This window comes from Acomys minous (assembly GCF_964271855.1).
Source record: "Acomys minous genome assembly, chromosome: 1".
Taxonomy (NCBI): domain Eukaryota; kingdom Metazoa; phylum Chordata; class Mammalia; order Rodentia; family Muridae; genus Acomys; species Acomys minous.
The window spans coordinates 21,302,512-21,320,819 of NC_140483.1; the positions used below are offsets into that span (position 1 = coordinate 21,302,512).

At 54.6% G+C, this 18,308-nt stretch overlaps 2 protein-coding genes across 4 annotated transcripts; one reads left to right on the forward strand and one right to left on the reverse strand.

Annotated features, from left to right (window-relative positions):
- Window positions 1-1,107: 1,107 nt before the first annotated feature.
- KCNJ9 (potassium inwardly rectifying channel subfamily J member 9) lies at window positions 1,108-9,737 on the forward strand. Its single transcript, XM_084785675.1, has 4 exons — window positions 1,108-1,286; window positions 2,324-2,423; window positions 3,714-4,591; window positions 7,224-9,737. The coding sequence occupies exons 3-4, from the start codon at window positions 3,742-3,744 to the stop codon at window positions 7,556-7,558; spliced, it is 1,185 nt and encodes a 394-aa protein (XP_084641801.1). The 5' UTR covers window positions 1,108-1,286; window positions 2,324-2,423; window positions 3,714-3,741; the 3' UTR covers window positions 7,559-9,737.
- Window positions 9,738-10,648: 911 nt separating this feature from the next.
- On the reverse strand, window positions 10,649-18,098 carry IGSF8 (immunoglobulin superfamily member 8). 3 transcript variants are annotated; one of them, XM_084785660.1, is made up of 7 exons: window positions 17,856-18,098; window positions 14,002-14,379; window positions 12,724-13,185; window positions 12,014-12,421; window positions 11,489-11,902; window positions 11,080-11,210; window positions 10,649-10,908 (listed from the first exon to the last, which is right to left on the reverse strand). In XM_084785660.1, exons 1-6 carry the CDS (start codon window positions 17,911-17,913, stop codon window positions 11,095-11,097), a joined length of 1,836 nt encoding a protein of 611 aa, XP_084641786.1. In that variant the 5' UTR covers window positions 17,914-18,098; the 3' UTR covers window positions 10,649-10,908; window positions 11,080-11,094. The 3 variants fall into 3 exon arrangements, with proteins under 3 accessions (XP_084641786.1, XP_084641784.1, XP_084641785.1); XM_084785658.1 differs by lacking the exon at window positions 17,856-18,098 and adding an exon at window positions 17,150-17,255; XM_084785659.1 differs by lacking the exon at window positions 17,856-18,098 and adding an exon at window positions 17,150-17,256 and having other exon boundaries at window positions 10,649-11,210.
- Between the last annotated feature and the right edge of the window lie 210 nt (window positions 18,099-18,308).

The window sequence follows — 18,308 nt, forward strand, 5'->3', positions numbered from 1 at the left end:
AAGAGAGAAAGAAAGAAAGAAAAGGTCTTTTGCTTGTATGCCTATAATCCCAACACCAAGGAAGCTGAGCCAACCTGGGCTCAGCAGTAAGACCTGGGGTTGGGGGGGGGGGGGGGGAGAACACTTAACAAATGAAAACATACAAGTGTTCAATGGAAAGCCCGAGGGCAGTGACGCTCTCTCTTATCTCTGCCTAACTCTGGAATTCTATAAGCTACCTTTTCATTGTCCTCATCCGTACATAGAAAAAAAGAATAACTGTTTCATGGGATTGCCACAGGAATTAAATGAGCTGATGCTCAACGGATTAGCAGCATTAACATGTAGCAGCTGTCCTATGCGACTCCGTGACTTTCCTTCCCGTGGGATCCTAAGCCACTCCAGGCAGGCACTTATTCATGTCATAATCACCTCTACCTAGCACAATCTGTAGCATTTGGGCCCCATAAATGTGTTGAGTTGCTATGAGTGCTAACCTAAACTTCTCTCTCAAAACCTTTCTATTTACATTGCCTAATTCGGTCTGCATCCCATGTGACGCAGGCAGAAGAGGGCTGTGTGCCCATACCCACACTCTGAGATGAACCAACCACAGCTCAGAGAAGTGAAGGGGCTGCTGAGGGTCACACTGTGTATCAGTGATGACTGAACCTCTGGCCCTGCCTCCAGCCCCTCCTCAGACCTCTTTCCCTCTAGCTGCTGCCTTCTGCATCAGAGGTCTCTTCCAAACTGGAGCCTTGTCATGCTGGGCCTGGTCCAACAGCAGCACCTTCACCCGGTGGTCCCTGCTAGGGATTGTGAGCTGTGGGGCTCCCAGATGCCCCCCTCCCCGAAATCAAATATTTTATGCCCAATGCCTCCGGGCCTCTGTTTTCCCAGAGTGAGGAGCTTCTTAGAAAAGGGCCAGCATGTTCCCCTGGCTTTTTCCCCTGTAAAGGGTGAGGAGATGACTCTCAGTGTCCAGGAGGAGGGACGTTGGCTAAAAATAGCTGTGGCGTGTGGATCAGTCAGAGTGGTACCCAGGACCGGGAAAGGGAGGGGGGACGCTGTGGAGCTGTAGCCAGACTGGTTGCCATGGAAACGAGAGAGGAGCAGGGGAACCTGGGAAGTGGGGATGACACAGATACCAAGTCCTAGTCTGAGCTGCCGTTACATTTAGGAGAAACAGCAGTGTCCGCAGCTCCCACTCTCAGAGGGGACCCAGGGTGTGAGGGGAGATGGTGCCAGGGACACGGACACCAACCCTCAGGGGTCTCTGCTGCCGCCTATTCTCCTCTCCAGGCTCTGTGAGTTGAGTTGTGGGACTTGGGGTTTGGGCCCCGATTTCTGAGGCAAAGTGGGGTTTGGGTGGAGCAGGTCCCTGAGGGAGTTCTCACCAGACAGACCTCCTTCCAAAGTATAAGCCCCCGACCCCCATACTGGCCAGCACTCTCTAGGGGGAGGAAGAGAGCACCAAGAAAATGTGGTAGTGGGATCTTACCGAAAGGGGTCACGGCATGCCCAAGAACCGAGGTCCAAAGAACTAGAGTTATTTGGAGGGCAGAGGCAGAAATGAAGACCTTGCTCTTCCGGCAATGGACATTGCACACCTTTCCCGTCCCACGAAGAAGAACCCTTTCCTCGGAACAGCAACAGCTAGACTACAATCAGAAGGTTCCCTGGGCGAGAAGTGTTCTGGGGGGGTGGTGGTGATCAGACCCCAGGAATCCATTCCTGGGCACAGATGGAGGTCAGATCATCTAAGACCCTAAGAAGGATGCCTAGAAGCCCACCAGAAGCTAATGCTAGGACGAAGGAAACCTGGGGGTATTGAGGCACTGCATGCTTGCAGCTCACTTCCAGAGGACACCCTGAGCTGCAGAGAGGGAAAAGCCAGCCTGCTGTGGGGGAGGGGAAGATCTTAATCTGCCATTGCCAAGGTGCTCCTGGGCCGTGTCTCCTGACTTCCATGGGAAATAAGTGTGTGTGGGTCCCCTTAGGATACAAACCAATTTTTTGTGGTTTCCCCTGTATCTTTCATTTAATGTATACACACCTTCCAAAGGTCTGGCAGCAGAACACTTCACTCCAAGATTTAAAACTTGGGATGTTGGGTCTGTGTTATCATATCCGTGCAGTTTCTCCCTAGGACCTGGTCAAACATCTAAACCATCTGTGATCCTTATGTCACATTCCTACTCTCTCCTGCCTGCCACCCGGCCCTCCGCCCTCCCACCCCCACCCCATGGGAGGAGATGACAACCCCTAGGAAAGAGAAAAGAAAGCTGAGGAGTCCTAAATTCTTGTTCTGTGGGCTTTTGTTCATCTGGTCTGTGTCTCTTAGGGAACCCTGAGCGCCTAGGGAAGGACCCTGGACACCTGTCTCTCCGAGAAGCTCGCAACTCCGAGTGTGTCTCAGGGGGAAGAGTTTGAAACAAAACCAGGTGGGTTTTGTGTGGAATCTGCGCTTTTGCTCTGAATGTGGGCTTTGGGACATATGGCAGGTGTGGGTGGGGTTAGTGTTGGGGTAGTAAATGCAAAGCAGGAAACTAGGAGAGGGGGCTGGAAGTGGTGGGTGCTGGTGTTTCACTTGGTCTGACTTGTTATCTCTTAGGAAGAATAGAGGTCTGAAAGATATTAGACTAACGGGATTCTGGGTGGCCCTGCACTTCCTTTATCCTTGCTGTGGGCAGTTGATCTTACGTGGCCTCCAGTCTCCTGTTGCCCAAGCTTTTCAGCATGAAAGAGCCCTGGGTGGGGGCGGAGGGGGAGGAGGGCTGATATCAGAGCAGCGGTGACTGTGGTCAAGCAGTCAGAATCGCCAGTAGGAATTTCCTAATGTTGGGAACGTTCAACTTTTGCACACTGGAGATTTTCCGTGCACATCTTGCATTTCTTTCTCCCTGGTAAGTCTGGGATGGAGAAGAGATGGAGGAGGTGGTGGAAAGAGTGAGGTCCAGGGAGAGAGAAGAAAGGGTACAGTCTTGGCATGAACTTCAACACGGTCTTCAGGTGGGATGGTGAAGAGTCCTGGGGGAAGAGATGGCAGCCGGGGAAAGGGTTGTGCAAGTCTTCATGGCAGGGAGGGCTCCGCATAAGGAAGGAACTGCCAAGAAGTCCACCTCTTGGTTTCAGAACCTCAGGTGTTTGATGGGGGGGCGGGGGGCGCGGCGCAGGGGTGCCTGTGAGGTGCTACACACTCCAGCTTGAGGTGGTGACACCAAGATCTGTGACACTGACATCTCTAACGCCTCCTTTTTGTTGAACTTACCCTGTCCCGCTCAGTTCGTGCTCTTTTAACCTGTGTGATCTGTACAATTTTTTTTTCTTAACCTTTATTTTTATTTTATGTGTATGGGTGTTTTGCCTCCGTGTACATCTGTGCATCACCCTTGGAGGCCAGAAGAGGGCGAGAAACTGGAGTTACAGCCGGTTGTGAGCTGACATGTGGGTGGTGGGAATCGAAACCACTGGAAGAGCAACCAGTGAGCCATCTGAACCATCTCTCCAGGCACGCACCACACACACACACACACACACACACACACACACACACACGCACATACATGCACGCACGGGCGCCGCAACTTTCTGAGCTTTGTGGGATATTAGGGCTGCCGTTCCCAATCCACCAGGGGGGAAAAACTGAGGCTCAGAGACAGGAAGGGGGAGATTCGCTCACTGCACTGAGTTCGGGGTGGATCCGTCAGTCAACTCGGCACACCTTTATTAAGACCCCGCAGGATCACCAAGACAGCAACCATGGCACAGGAGAACGCCGCTTTCTCACCGGGGTCAGAGGAGCCACCCAGGCGCCGCGGTCGCCAACGCTACGTGGAGAAGGACGGGCGCTGCAACGTGCAGCAGGGCAACGTCCGCGAGACCTACCGCTACCTGACTGACCTGTTCACCACGCTGGTGGACCTGCAGTGGCGCCTCAGCCTGCTCTTCTTCGTGCTCGCCTATGCGCTCACCTGGCTCTTCTTCGGCGCCATCTGGTGGCTCATAGCCTATGGCCGCGGGGACCTGGAGCACCTGGAGGACACCGCGTGGACCCCGTGCGTCAACAACCTCAACGGCTTCGTGGCCGCCTTCCTCTTCTCCATCGAGACTGAGACCACCATCGGCTATGGGCACCGTGTCATCACCGACCAGTGCCCCGAGGGCATCGTGCTGTTGCTACTGCAGGCCATCCTGGGCTCCATGGTGAACGCTTTCATGGTGGGCTGCATGTTCGTCAAGATCTCGCAGCCCAACAAGCGGGCCGCCACGCTCGTCTTCTCCTCACACGCCGTGGTCTCGTTGCGCGACGGGCGCCTCTGCCTCATGTTTCGCGTGGGCGACCTGCGATCCTCGCACATCGTCGAGGCCTCCATCCGTGCCAAGCTCATCCGCTCGCGTCAGACGCTGGAGGGCGAGTTCATCCCTCTGCACCAGACCGACCTCAGCGTGGGCTTCGACACGGGGGATGACCGCCTCTTCCTCGTCTCACCTCTAGTCATCAGCCACGAGATCGATGCCGCCAGCCCCTTCTGGGAGGCATCGCGGCGCGCCCTCGAGAGGGACGACTTCGAGATCGTAGTCATTCTGGAGGGCATGGTGGAGGCCACCGGTGCGGGCAGGCTGGAGGGCAAAGGGATGTGATGTAGGGCAAAAAAGGCAGCGAGCAGGGGGTGGTGCAGAAAGATGGGCAGAAAGTGGAGTGTAGGGTGACAGGCGGAGGAGGGGGGTGTGATGGAGCAGGGCTGGAGATGAACGGGATGGACAGGGTGACTTTGCAGAGTCAAGAAAAGCTTGGAAGAGTTCTATGAAATGGCACTAGCTTGAGGCCCCAGCCTGACAGGTATGTCATTTTGAATAGCACTTTATATCTCTGAATTAATTTAATTCCAGCAAAGCTCCCCTGGAGGTTACTTACTACTGTGTTCACTTTTCAGAGAATGAGTAGCCCCAAAGAAAGGTCCCATAAATAGCCCGCTGTCACAGGCCAAGAAATAGCACAGTCTGGGTTGAACACGGGACGTCTGTCTTCAGTGTTTCCTGGTACGGTGTTGAGATGACGGTTAAGTGCAGGGTTCTTGATGCCCAGGGGTCCAGAGCCCTGGAATTTAATTGACCTGAGCTATTCCCAAGGAGGCAAATTTAGGGATGGGGAGGTGATAACTGGTCTCACTTCTGCCCCCCACCCTCCTTACTCCATCTGTCACTCTTAACGTCCCCTGGTGTTGCCATTTGTAGCCCCGTTCCAGAAGGATCTGTGACATCGGTCACAGGCCTACACTGGCATGAGCTTGGAAGCAGGTAGGAAAAGACTAGCATAGGAACAAAACCAGGTCTTGGCAGAGGTTCTAACCAGAGGAGAGCCTGAGAAAAACGCAGGTGAGCCAAAGGACCACTAGGAGGGGCTGTGGCGCTGCGGCTGACAGACCGGCTCCCTGCTGCTAGCTTTGAAACCAGGCCCCAGGTCCCAGGCAAAACCAGCCAGGGCTTCACCACTCCCCCAGTTCTATGAACTCCCCAGCCCTTCACTCCGCCCAGGCTGTCCTAAACCGGTCCCCTTCCCTTACTCCTGCCTCTCCAGCTGTGCCTACCTTTGACACTACCTCGAGCAGGTTTCTTACAGGGCCTTTTAAACTGACTTTTCCCTTTTGCCTCTACCTCTCACTTCCCCCCTACTTCCCCCCCTTCCCCCCCCACCCCAGCCCCATCTTGCTTCTCAGGCCTCCTCTCTGCAGAGGCCCTGGTAGCCTCTCCTTCCTCACCTTCACTGAATATATCTTATTCCAGCTTTGCTAAAGTATACCAATGTCCCCAAGATGTCTCAGCGTCAGACTTCCACTGTCAGAGTCAGTGTCTGGTTGGTGAATGTTTTACTCCTGTCTCTGCAATGGATGTTGGTTTGGGGGAGACTCTGAGGTAGGAACAAAGTGATCTGCCCTGAGTGAAGGATGCAAAAAAAAAAAAAAAAAAAAAAAGATCCGCCCTGAGTGAAGGGTGCAAAAACCCAACAGGGAAGGCAGGACACAGGCCCAGGGCAAGGGCTGGAAAGGGCAGTCTAAAGGACATAGGGGTAGGATCTTGTTTGATTTTTCTAGAGATAAAGCTGGGAAGGGTGGTAGTATTTTGGGATTCAAACTGCTTTTGAAAAGCAAGAATAATGAGCCAAAACCCAACATGATGACATTTAAAGGGAATAAATATAAAATTCTACATTTAGGCTTTAAAAAAATCACTTATGTAAGCACAGCATGGAGAGGCTCCGGTGGAGAAAGAGCTGGGGGTTTGAGTTGGCCACAAGCTTGCTGTAGCAACGTGACGCAGCTTCCAAAGGCGTTTATGTAATGCAATCACGGGCCGCTTCACTAAAGTATCTTGGCAAGACGCAAGAGATGGTAGGCCTCTTCTTAGGCATAGATGAGGCCACAGTTGGAAAACGCCTCAGGCGCACCCTCACCTGGCCCTTCATGCCCATTCTGATTTTGCAGTGAAGATAGTAAACTTCTGAGGAGCCAGATCAAGTGGGAAATGGTCTTGAGTGTGCAATCTGAGGAAGAGAAGGTGTAAGGGAACCTAGGGGCTATATTTACAGACACTCGGTGTGTGTGTGTATGTGTGTGTGTGTGTGTGTGTGTGTGTGTGTGTTGGGAAGGGAATGAAACCAAAGAGTAGAGATCCTAGGAGACAGATGTTAGTTTGTATAAAAGAGCCCAGAGTCAGTGAGATGGCTAAGCAGGCTAAGGAGCTTGCCACCAGTCCTGATGGCTTGAGTTACATCGCCAGGTTTTACACTGTGGTATGAACTAACTCCCCAAGTTGTCCTCTGACCTCCACATAGATACTGTGGCACATATGCACACACATACATGCATACAAACACAAATAAATGTAATACACATACAAGAAAAACAAAAACCCACCCCAACTATTGGAGCCATCACACAAAGGCCTGGCCTTCTAATGAGATGGTGCACTTGCAGTCCTGGAAGGTGAGCCCACTGTTTGGGAATGTTTGGAGGTGGATGGAGGAGGCTCTGTGGGACACAGGAAGCTGAACTAGATGAAAAACTAGGTTAGTTTTAAGGCTAAGCTTCTCAAAGGAGGGTAGGGGAAATATAGGCTGGCAAGCAGAGAAGAGGCCTAACCAAAGAGAGGTGGGACTCTTGGAGAGAGAGAGAGGAGGGGTGTGGGACCCTCTGGCTGGGGGTCCCTTTGACTAATGCCTCTTTCTCTCCCCCTTCCCCCAGGAATGACATGCCAAGCTCGAAGCTCTTACCTGGTGGACGAAGTCCTGTGGGGCCACCGGTTCACGTCCGTGCTCACCCTGGAGGACGGCTTCTACGAGGTGGACTATGCCAGCTTCCACGAGACCTTTGAGGTGCCCACACCCTCGTGCAGCGCCCGGGAACTGGCGGAAGCTGCAGCTCGCCTTGATGCCCATCTCTACTGGTCCATCCCCAGCAGGCTAGATGAGAAGGCGGAGGAAGAAGGGGCCGGGGAGGGGGCAGGTGGGGGGGGAGATGGAGCTGACAAGGAGCAGAACGGCTGCCTGCCACCCCCGGAGAGCGAGTCCAAGGTGTGACTTAGTTTTCTCCAAACCCCTGTGGCAGACCAGGGGGCCAGACACAGGTACATGGAAGCTGCAGAGCAGAGATGGAAGATGAGGAGGCAGGCAGTGTCCCAAGGAATGGCTAAAGTTGGGAGAGGCCCACTGAGCCCAGGGTCCAGTAGGAAAGGAAGATGCCCTGGTTTGAAGAGAATAGAGGGTGAGGATGAGAGAACGCATCAGTCTGTTCCTTTGACCTTCTGTCGAAGGTGGATGGATGGACAGAAGGATGGGCTTATGGGGGTTGAACGGGAAGGTGGGGAAGAGAGAAACAGCCAATGGATAGCTTGGGCAGCAGATGGACTGCCAGTTGGTGAGCTCAGTGCTGCCTTCATCTGCTGCACGCCTTTGTGCAAAGTCAACAGGCACCTTTTTTTCCCCCCAGACATAGGCAGCCTCAAACCAGGGCACCTGGCTTAGGGATCAGAGTGGCGGATGGACTACAGCTCCCCCCCCCCTCAGCCCCTCAGGTGGCCACAGAGAAGAAGAAACAGGGCGGAGGAGAGCATAGATGTTAATACCCTCCCCGGCGTCACTATCCTGCTGTGACAGGGCTCAGAAAGGAGTCAGTGGCAAACAAGCAATGGGAGTAGATGCTGAGCAGGGGCCTTGGAGAGACCCAAGGACAGCTATTTTGGGAGAGTGGAGTGAAACTTTGCAGGTACCGCCATGGAAGCCAGAAGCCAAAGAGCCTCTGAAGTGGAAGAAAGGCTATGGGAAGGCTTCTTTAAAAAAAAAAAATTTTATTTATTTATTTATTATGTATACAGTATTGTGTCTGCAATGTGAGCCAGCAAGCCAGAAGAGGGCGCCAGATCTCATTATAGAGGGTTGTGAGCTACCATGTGGTTGCCAGGAACTGAACTCAGGACCTCTGGAAGAGCAGCCAATGCTCTTAACCTTGAGCCACCTCTCCAGCCCCATGGGAGAGTCTTAACAAGTGGTTCTATGAGGGAAGTCAGCTCCCTGGGGAATGGAGTTTATCCTTGGGACACAGTGGCAGGAACCCATCCAGAATAGTGATGAGGTGTCAGGTGTGATATTCAGAGACCTGGTTCCTAACACCAGAACACAGGGCAGGTGGTGGTCAGAAATACCCTCCACAGCAACCAAAGTAAGTGTGGATCACACTAGGAGCTCACACAAGCTGTTAGAGCCAGGAAGTGAGCAACCAGGAAGCTAAGGATTGAGTAAGGCAGAGGAGAATGGTGGGAGCCAGCAGTCATAAAGCTTTGCATCACTCACCTGGAGGGCTTGTTAAAACAGACAGCTGGTCCCACTCCCAGCATTCTGACTCAGTAGGTCCGGGACGCAAACCAAAAATCTGCACGTCTAACTAGTTCCCAGATCTAACAGGTTCCCAGATTGCGCTGACACTGTCAATCCGGGGACGACACTTGGATGAGGCTGAAGGAGCTGAAAAGAAGCCCAGGGTCCTTAAGGAACAGAGAAGTGAGATGCTGGGGGGAAAGAGGACCCAGGCCCAGGCTGAAATGTCATTGGTAACTGGCCAGTGACACTGAGGCAGCATCTGGGAAGATGAGAGGGCAACAGAGAGACAGGAGGAGACTCCAGAAAGGGCCGACTCCCTCACAGGACTGACAAAGCTGAATTGACTGAGGGGAGTAAATGGAGCTTACACTTGAAATTGTCTGCTGCCTCCCACCTGTCCTGCCAGGACAGGGGACCCTGGAGACACATACTCCAATCCCACCGCCACTGCATCCCCATCTTGTCCCTGTCATCTTGGGATGGTGAGGGGAGAGCAATGGCAAGATGAGGAACAGACGATCAGTCAAGGCACCTGAGGCCACCTCACCCCACACCCTCCCCGCAGCTAAGCGTAGCCCAGGTGAACTTGTCCTCTGATGGGGCTGGTTCAAACCTTAGCCCTGGCTACACCCATCCCCGCCCTTGAATAAGTCCGCTGTCCTGTTCCAGGCTAAGAAGCCAGCATCCAACGGGGTCCTGCGCCTCCCTCCCAGCGCCTACCACAGCTTGGGTCCACTAGGAGAAGACTCAATCTGTTGCCTCTCCCCTTTGGCCAAGCAGTGGACTCAGCTTTCAGGACCATCTGGGTCACTCTCAAAAATGAGGCCCGTGAACATGTGTCTGCTGGGGTCCCACATGCACATATTAAACTTGAGCACAGAGAGTGCCCAGGGTTTGAATTCAGGGGAAAAGGTGGAGTCTGGACATGAGGGCTGGGGTGCCTGGGCTCCACAGACAAAGTGCTGGGATGGAGACACTGAAGCTGTTCTTGGGTATCACTGAGTTAGCGCCACTCGGGGCAGAGTCGGGAGAACTGTGTTCCAGTGCCAGTGCTGACTATCACTAATTACCTCTATGGCTCTCAGCAAGGCACATTACTTCTCTGGGCCTCAGTTTCCTTACCTGTAAAAAAAAAAATGATAGTTGGCAAACTCATAATGCTCAATAAATGCTAAATTTCTGAATTAAAAGGTTAGACTGGACGCCGCCGGAAGTACAGGACAGCTGAGACTTTTGGGACCAGAGAACCCTCTGGCATGGGGATGCAGCTAGCCAGCAGGCAAGTCCTGGCTACAGACATAAGCAGATGCTGTGGCTCTTCTGTGTACACAGAGGACACAGGCCCTCCTAGCTGCTATTGTCCCTAAGCAGGCAGCCCTGTTCTGAGGCTCCTATTCTACTGAGGTCAAGAGAATAATTAAGGACAGGAGGAAAAAGACTGAGGCCCCAGGGCCAATCTGGGGAACTCGGAAACACTTATCCCCGGAAGCTCTGTGAAAGGGGGTCAAGCTCAGCTGGAACTCACCCCCTTCTTCCTATGTCACCCTTCCCAAACAGAAGACCCATTAGGAGCTGGCTCAGCACCGGCATTTTCGGCAACAGATGGGACCCAGGCATCCCCTCCTGCAGTAGGTGGGTAGCAAGGCCCACGAAGACAGATGGTGTTTATGGTGGAGAGAGAGACCTGGGTTGTCCAGAATAGGTTGGCAATCCCTCTACCCCACTCCCCACCCCCGCCCCCGCCGACGCTGCCTTTTATAGCTTCATGGCGAGGGAAGACGCAACAGGCCTGGATTGTATAAAACCACTTTATTCACATTTTAGAAAAACTAGTTTGAGGACAGGAACTGGCCTTTCTACAGTATAAGTATGAGACCAAGAACAGAGGCCAGAAAACTTGGGGGGGGGGGAAGGGGGGCGTGGGAAACGGGGAAGCCATGTCTCCCACTCTAGGTCAAATAAATTAGAGGAGGAGGGCTGGGCGGAGGGAGAGGGTATCCAGGCAACCGGAAGAGGGGTGGCGCTGGTTGGAAGACAGTAGACACCTGCAAGAACTGAAGAGAGCATGTGGAGTGGGGCTGAGGAACAGGCCGCCTTTGGCCCTCTCCCTGCTCCGGGGTCCTGCAGGAAGGACTGTGCTGGCTGTTTCTCCTGTAGATGGAGCCCAGGCACAGCTTAGCCCAGGAAGCCTGAGGAAGTTGGGGCCTGGGGATCCTTTCCCTCACCTGGGGTGCTACAGATCACCGCTTCCGCAGCCTCTTCATAAAGCAGCAGGTGATGGTAGCAAGGACGCTGGCGCCAGTGACCAGGGCGACTCCTGTACCCACCAACAGGGGCACAAATAGGGTATCTAGAGCTGGAGGAAAGGAAGACAGTTCTGCTCAGAGAGTGCCACGGCCTTCCACCTGCTGCCACACTGGTCTCTGACCCTCTCCGCAACAGGTTTTCTAGACTCGGCCCCTGTACACAGGGCACCATGCCTGCCCACCCACTACCTCCCCTCTCAGCACTCAGGTCAGCTTGGGGCTCCTCATGCAAAGGGATGTGGGGGAAAGGATAGCAGGGGTTAGACAGGAAGATGGAAAGGGGCAAACGTAGCAGGAGCGAGTTGGGGAGAGGATGGTTGTCACTCACCATGCGTGTAGGGGTAGACTGTGACAGGCCCGGAACGTGCACTGCCTGCCTGGTACCAGCTGTAGTCAGCATGCTGCACCCAGGCACTTGGGGCACAGTGGTATATGCCTTCATCCTCGGGCCCCAAGCTGTGCAGTCTTAGCCGATGACTTCTGGGTCCCACCAGCTCCACACTGATAGGACCTCCTCCAGGCCGGACTCCCAGCTCTGCCACACCGTCCTGACCCACTCCACCCACGAGCTGAGCAGGGCCAGAGCTCAGCTCGCCCTCCTCTGGTCTCTCCACCCACCAGCTGGCTGCTAGTCGCAGCCCTGGGGGACCACCCCGCACAGAGATATTGCAGAGGAGGGAGGCAGTCTCACCCCGGTACACCGTGCCCCCTGCCAACCATGCCACGGCCTCCAGCACCACACCTGCAGAGCAGAGAACATGGGGAGGGTTACAGGGTAAAGGCTCAGGGGCTGAAAGCTCAGGAAATAAGTTCTATGAACTCTGACCCTGTCGGGGGCTCGGCCTCCTCTCACCTTCTTCTCTCACGTGCACAGGGAGAGGCCGGGAACGAGCACTGGCTGCTTCACGAAGCCGGGTCCCAGAGCCTCGGACATAGGCTTTGGCGAGGCAGCGGTAGGTGCCTGCATCACCAGGCCTGGCAGCCTCCAGCCGTAGCCGGTAGGTTCTGGATGCCACTTTCTCCATGGCGATGTGTCGGTCGTCATAGCCAGGGCCCAGGCTGCCTATACCTTCTGTGTCCAGCTGGGCCACCAGGCGGCCAGGCCCAGGAGCCCCTGCAGGGGCCATCTCCCAGCCCACAGAATATGCAGCATGCCGGCCTGGTGGAGGCAGTGCCCCTGACACATTGCACAACAGTTCCAAGGGCTCACCTGGGCCAATCCGACGTTCACCAGGTCCCACTGTCACCGCCAGCTGGCTGGCTGAAACATAGCAGGGGAAAGGAAGGGTCATGGAGATACCTAGGTCCCCTATCTGTAATGCCTCTTCACAGACATTTAGAGGCCTCTTATGTGTGCCACCACCAGTGCCTCAATTTCACCCTTGCTACCCTAGCCCTTGCAGCTCCACATGCAATTTCTGAGCAGAGAAGACATGGAGAGAATGTGACTAATGTCCAGAAGACAGATCACTCCATGGAAGAGTAATTCTGCAGTCAATGATGGCCGTGGGACACCCCTGATGCCCGCTGAGGCACCCCCTCAGTGGGATATATGGCACTTACACAGTGTCTGCACATCCACATGGGCCAGGACCGCCCTCTTCTCTGTGATCTGGACCCAGGAGCCATCAGGATCCTGAATCCACTCAGCAGCAGTGCAGTGGTAGGTGCCCGAGTCCCCAGCCTGGGCACCCCCAACCACCATGCGGTACCGATCGCTCCCTTCCTTGCTCAGCCGCAGCTCCCCAGCCGCCAGCCTCTCAGCATAGGGGGCTCCAGCTTCCACAGCCATGTCGGAGCGCAGCCCTACCACTTCTTGTAGAGTAGAACGCCCCACTGGCGCCTCAGGAATGGCTTTCCCAAACGACACCGACAGGTGTGTGTGTTTCTTTGTTTTGGTCTGAGCCAGGCAGCCCAGCGCCAGCTCCTGCCCCTCATGCACTGTCAGGCGTGAGGGGGAGGTTGCAGCCTGCCGTCCTCGGGGCCCTGGAGGGGCAGCTGATACCTGCAGCTCATCTGCAAGAACTGGAAAGAAAGGCTTTAGTGAGAAGTGGAAGGGGAGCTAGTGGCCCCCCCTGTTTCCTGTGTGCACCCCCACCTCACTGCATGCTGTATCCTTCTTCCATAACTCAGTGGTACCAAGGCCAGGCTAAGCACATCAAGATGGTCAATGAATACCTGCTCGGTTTCACAGAGCCAGTCTATTGACCCCGGCTCTGCTGCCGGAGACTGAGCCATTTTAAAACACTCAGGAAAGTAATTCTGTCTTTCTTCTCTGAAGATAGAAGTTCGGACCTGTAACCCCAGCTACCCAGGAAGCTAAGGCAGAAGGAACAAGTTCAAGGCCCACCTGGGTTAAAGAACAAGTTCAGTGCCTGTCTGGGCAACTTGGAGAATCTCTGCTCCATCCCATCCAACCCCCAATACCCCTCCCCCCACCCCAAAAAAAAGAAGGAAAGTGCTGAAAAGGCAGGCTTGATAGCACAGGAGGCTAACACAGGAAGACTGCCTGGGCTACACAGTGAACTGTAGAATTGCCGTGAGTTACAGGCCAACTTAGGTAAGTGAGTTGTAGGCCAGCCTGGGCTACAGAATGAGACCCCATCTCAAAAAGAACACATGGGGATAAAGCTTAGTGGAAAGCTTCCTTGCTATGCTCAACACCATAGGTTCAATCTCCAGAGAGTAGGAGAGAAAGAGAAAGAGGAGAAGAAAGAGGAAGAGAGAAAAGGAAGAGGAAGAAGAAGGAGAAGAGGAAACAAATCCTAGCATGCTGCTGGTTTGTTTCTACAACCCCAGTACTCAGGAGCCTCTCTCCCGACCCAGCCCAAAGCCCAGTACCTCTCAACTCCACTTTAGCACTATAATTGCCGAAGTACTGAGTATCCGTAGAAGGGGTGTAGCATTCATAAAAGCCAGAGTCCTGGGGCTGCAGGCGAGCAAATTTGAGCACCACAGAGTCTCCCTTCAGGCGCTGCACCTGCAGGTCCCCAGATGCTACACGAGGCCCAAAGACAGCATAGGAGAACTGGTTGTCTCTGGTGCTGATGATACCCAGTGAAGTAGCTGGGGCCTCCGGTCTGTACATGAACCACTCAAAGTCTTGCTGAGAAGGGCCCTCATAGGCGCTCACGTTGCAGGAGATAGAGACAGCGGTGCCAGCCACACGGTAAAGAGGCCCCTGAGGGACGTGCACCTGCCGGGCATAGCTCCTGGCTCCTGTGGAGAAAGGCAGAAAGAACTGAAATCCTTTTAGAAAGAATGGGTCCCCATGCGAGTGATGGCCAGTCCCACTAGCACCAGTCTCGACTGCTGCCTGTGAAGGAAAAGGAAACCTCAGGATGGTTAGAACACAGTGCGGCTGTGAGACACAGGTGAGGACAGGGAAGAGATGCTGGGACGTACAATCTCAGCATCGCAGCACACAGCACAGGCCCAGAGCGTGCGTCTGGATCTGGAGGCTGGGGAGACAGCCCAGTTCTGAGTTCAAATCCCTGCAACCATGTTAAAAGCCTGGCATGGTGGCTGGTGAGAGAGATGGCCCAGTAGGTAAAAACAGTCGCCACACAAGCCTGACAACCTGAGTTCGATCCCCAAAATATACCATGTAAGGGAAGAATTGAGTCCTGAAAGTTGTCCTCTAACCTAAACACACACGCATGCATGCATGCATGCACGCATGCACTCACACACTCTAATAATAATGAAGTGATGGCTCCTGAGCAATGGCACCTGAGGTTGATCTCTGGCCTTTACATGGATGCTCATATATGCACGTGCACCCACGCATACATGTAGGCCCCCATGCACCACAAACACATGCAATTTAAAATAATAAATTTTTAAAAACATGTCTTATTCGTGACTCCCCAGTTCTTGAAGGGATCTTTAACTATCCTACCCTACCATTCATGCCTCAGGGCATGCTCGGGTGGAGCCTCCTCTAGCTAAGGGATTCTAAGACATTTGCTGGAGGGGAGCTGGCAAAATCTTACAGAAAGGCTGTTTGCCTTAGCCTTTGTCACCTGGGCTAGACAATGGAGCCAGTGGCCCAGGCTAGATGGGGGCACTGGACTGGACGGGGGCACCATGCTGGACAGGGCACGGGCCTACTCAGTTCTCACCACACAATACCCTCCCCACTACAGCTGTGCCATGAGCTCACTGCTTCTGCCAGCCCACAGGGCTACACAGGCAGCTGTGGCTTCTGGGGCAAGAATCAGGCTCTTCCCCAGGCCTGGGGCAGAAGATCCCTTCCCCCCCCTCCCCCCAGTCTGTCAACCTTCTGGCTAGCCCAGATGATGCACCATGTACCCCCCACCCCCACCCCAAACAAAAGCTTCATTTGCATATAGCGCACATCATTTACATAGGCTCCCTTTCTGTAAGGAGACCCTAAACACCTGCTGCCCCTGCCCTTCTGTCTCCCTCCCTCCGCCCATTTTAGCCACACCCCTGTCCCAACGGATGCTCCCGAAACCTTGTACAGTTCCTTTCACCTCTCCACCACAGGATGCTACTTCTAGATAAGACAACAGGATCCCAGAATGCGGACAGGCACTCAGTTCACAGCTGAGGCGTGCACAGGGGGCTAGGGGTCTGCGGCCAGAGCTGAGTCTAAAGCTCTCTCCTCTCTTGGCCTGGCTAGGGAGAGAACCATCTCTCTTCTAGATAGGAAAGTAAGGTAAAATGCGATGTTTTGGCCAAGATCCCGCCATCTCTGGAGGGCCTCTACACACCCCTGAAGAGGGACAAAAACCAAGAAGATGACCAAGGGGAGGCCTGATTTACCAAACTGTGTAATTTCCAGGATTTCCCAAGGGGAAGTCCACATCCTTGCTAGCAGCACGGGAGGAAAACACCCAGGAGCCTGAGAGGCTGCCCTCCAGGTCTCACTCTGGTCTTCCTCTTCTGGCTACATCCCTCAGAGAGCACGTGATCGCTGCTTGAAGCGGAGGCTACAGTCAGGAAGCCAACATGAGACCAATCCTTTCCTCTCCTGGGTCTCCGTTTCTACCATTAAGAACTAAGAACTCCGAGTTCTGACGTCGAACCAGTGAGTGTGTGACTCAGGTACACACTGCTCCAGGTGCATTTCCTAATCAGGGTGATGTTAAAAGGCAGCCAGCCTGACACCTTCCCCGGCTGCCCATGGGTAAACACTGCTCAGAAGGCCCCCTCCCACCTTTCTGGCTCCACAAGTGCTGATGCTTGGAGAACCTCATGGGAAAGTCATCCCCACAGCCTCAGGAAATAGGCCGCTACAAGGTTTTCTCTCTCTAACAGCCAAAGGCCTGCTTTGGAACCAGATCTAAGTTCAAATCCAACCTCCACCCTCACCGGATACAGCCTCTGGAAGAAGACATTTCATTTCCATCATCTGTGAAGTGAATGCCAATGATTAAATTCGGTGGACTGAGATGCCAAGAGGCTCCTGTTCTGGCCCTGTGCAACACTCGTTCCTCCCGACCTCCCCTGGGTCATCCCTGCTCCATAAAGCCCAAGGAGGCAAAGAAGCAAATCGCTAAGCAACCAAACCCCAAGGCTCCTTCATCTCCCTACATCACTCTGTCTCCTGCCTTGTTCCCCAAGGAGAGTTTTCAATATGGTCCCAGAAGCCCAAGGACCCGCAGCAGGTAGCAACTCAGGCATCATACAATTCTGGTCAAAGCCAGAGAAGGCAGTTGGGGTACCCCACAGGTTCCTGCCTTGACTACAGCACCCCAGAATCCTCCCCATATGTTTATCTCTACCACACACAAACATTCCTTTCAAGGGCTTCAGTCTCTCCTAGCAACTGCTCCCATGCTATATACCTCCCAAACCACCTCCTACAGAAAGCCCTCCAAGTCAGACCCAAAACAGCATCATGTTAGCAACTTCCATCCCCTCAACACACACACACACACACACACACACACACACACACACACACACACACACACACACACACACACACCAGCCATGCAAGGTTGGCCAGAACACATACCATCACAATCACCCACCAGGGCAGACACTGGGTGCTTGGAGATCCCAGGTTCAATTTCCATGGAGCCTTGGTTTCTCCTGAGGCAGGGATGTTGGGACCAACTGAGTCTGACAACTAGCTAAATTATCTGGGAGCGGAAGAAGGGCAAAGATGGAACTGGCCCAGGGTGGAGCCAGACGTGAGGGAGGTGGTGAAACACGTATGTTGGGGGCTGGGGGGTAGGGGAGACTTTCTTCAAAGACCGTGGTCAGAATCAGCCCCTGGGCCTCCAGCCAACTCTGGGGCAATTATGAAGACCGCCAGGCACTGCCCACGCAGAGCAGGCACCCAAGGCCAGGCCTGGAGCCGAGTGGGGCAGAAGGTTGTCACGGTATTTGGACGTAACGACCCCAGGCCCTCAAATGTAAAAGATAAAAAAGTGGCGCCTGCCTCCGGAGGTCCGATGGTGTCTTATAAGATATACCTCAGTAGGTCCGCCAATATGCCCCAGCTGGGGGCCAAAAGCTAGGGCGCCACCACCCTCACCATAACTGACTAGGCAGGCGGCCTCAAAAGGAAGCGAGACGCCAAGCCCAGAGACACTTGGAGACACGCCTGGTGGAGAAGTAAGGATGCAACCAGCTCCAAAACGCTAGGAAGGTGGGCTGGCCGGCTCCACAGTGTCAGGCACCTACCCAGCCGGGACAGGGACGACCACCCGGCTTACCAAGCATTATTAGAAGCAGCAGCAGCGAACTCAGCGGCATGAGGCTAGGGGCGCCCATTCTGCGTAGGAGGCTCTGGAGAGGTTCCGGGGGGCGGCGTGGGCTCTGGGGGGCCAGGGCCGCTGGGGGCGCATGCCCGGGTAGGGGGTAGAAAACGGAGCACTAAAGCGTGGGTGCGCAGAGCCCAGCCGAGCGGGAGCCGCCAACTCCCCGCCCTCCTCCCTTCTTCTCCTCCTCCTCCCGCCGCTCTTCCCGCCCTCCGCAGCTCGGGGAGACCATTCCCGCCGCGCCCCGCTGCCCGGCCCCGCCCACACGCCTCGCCCCGCCCCGGGCTGTCGCCACAGCCAGACTTCGACCCTGACGGTGGCTCTGCCTCTGGCCGCAGGCTGGGCGAACTGGCGGCACCTGGGCTCCTCCTCCCCCACCCACCCTCGCTCAGACCGCACCCCGCCCTG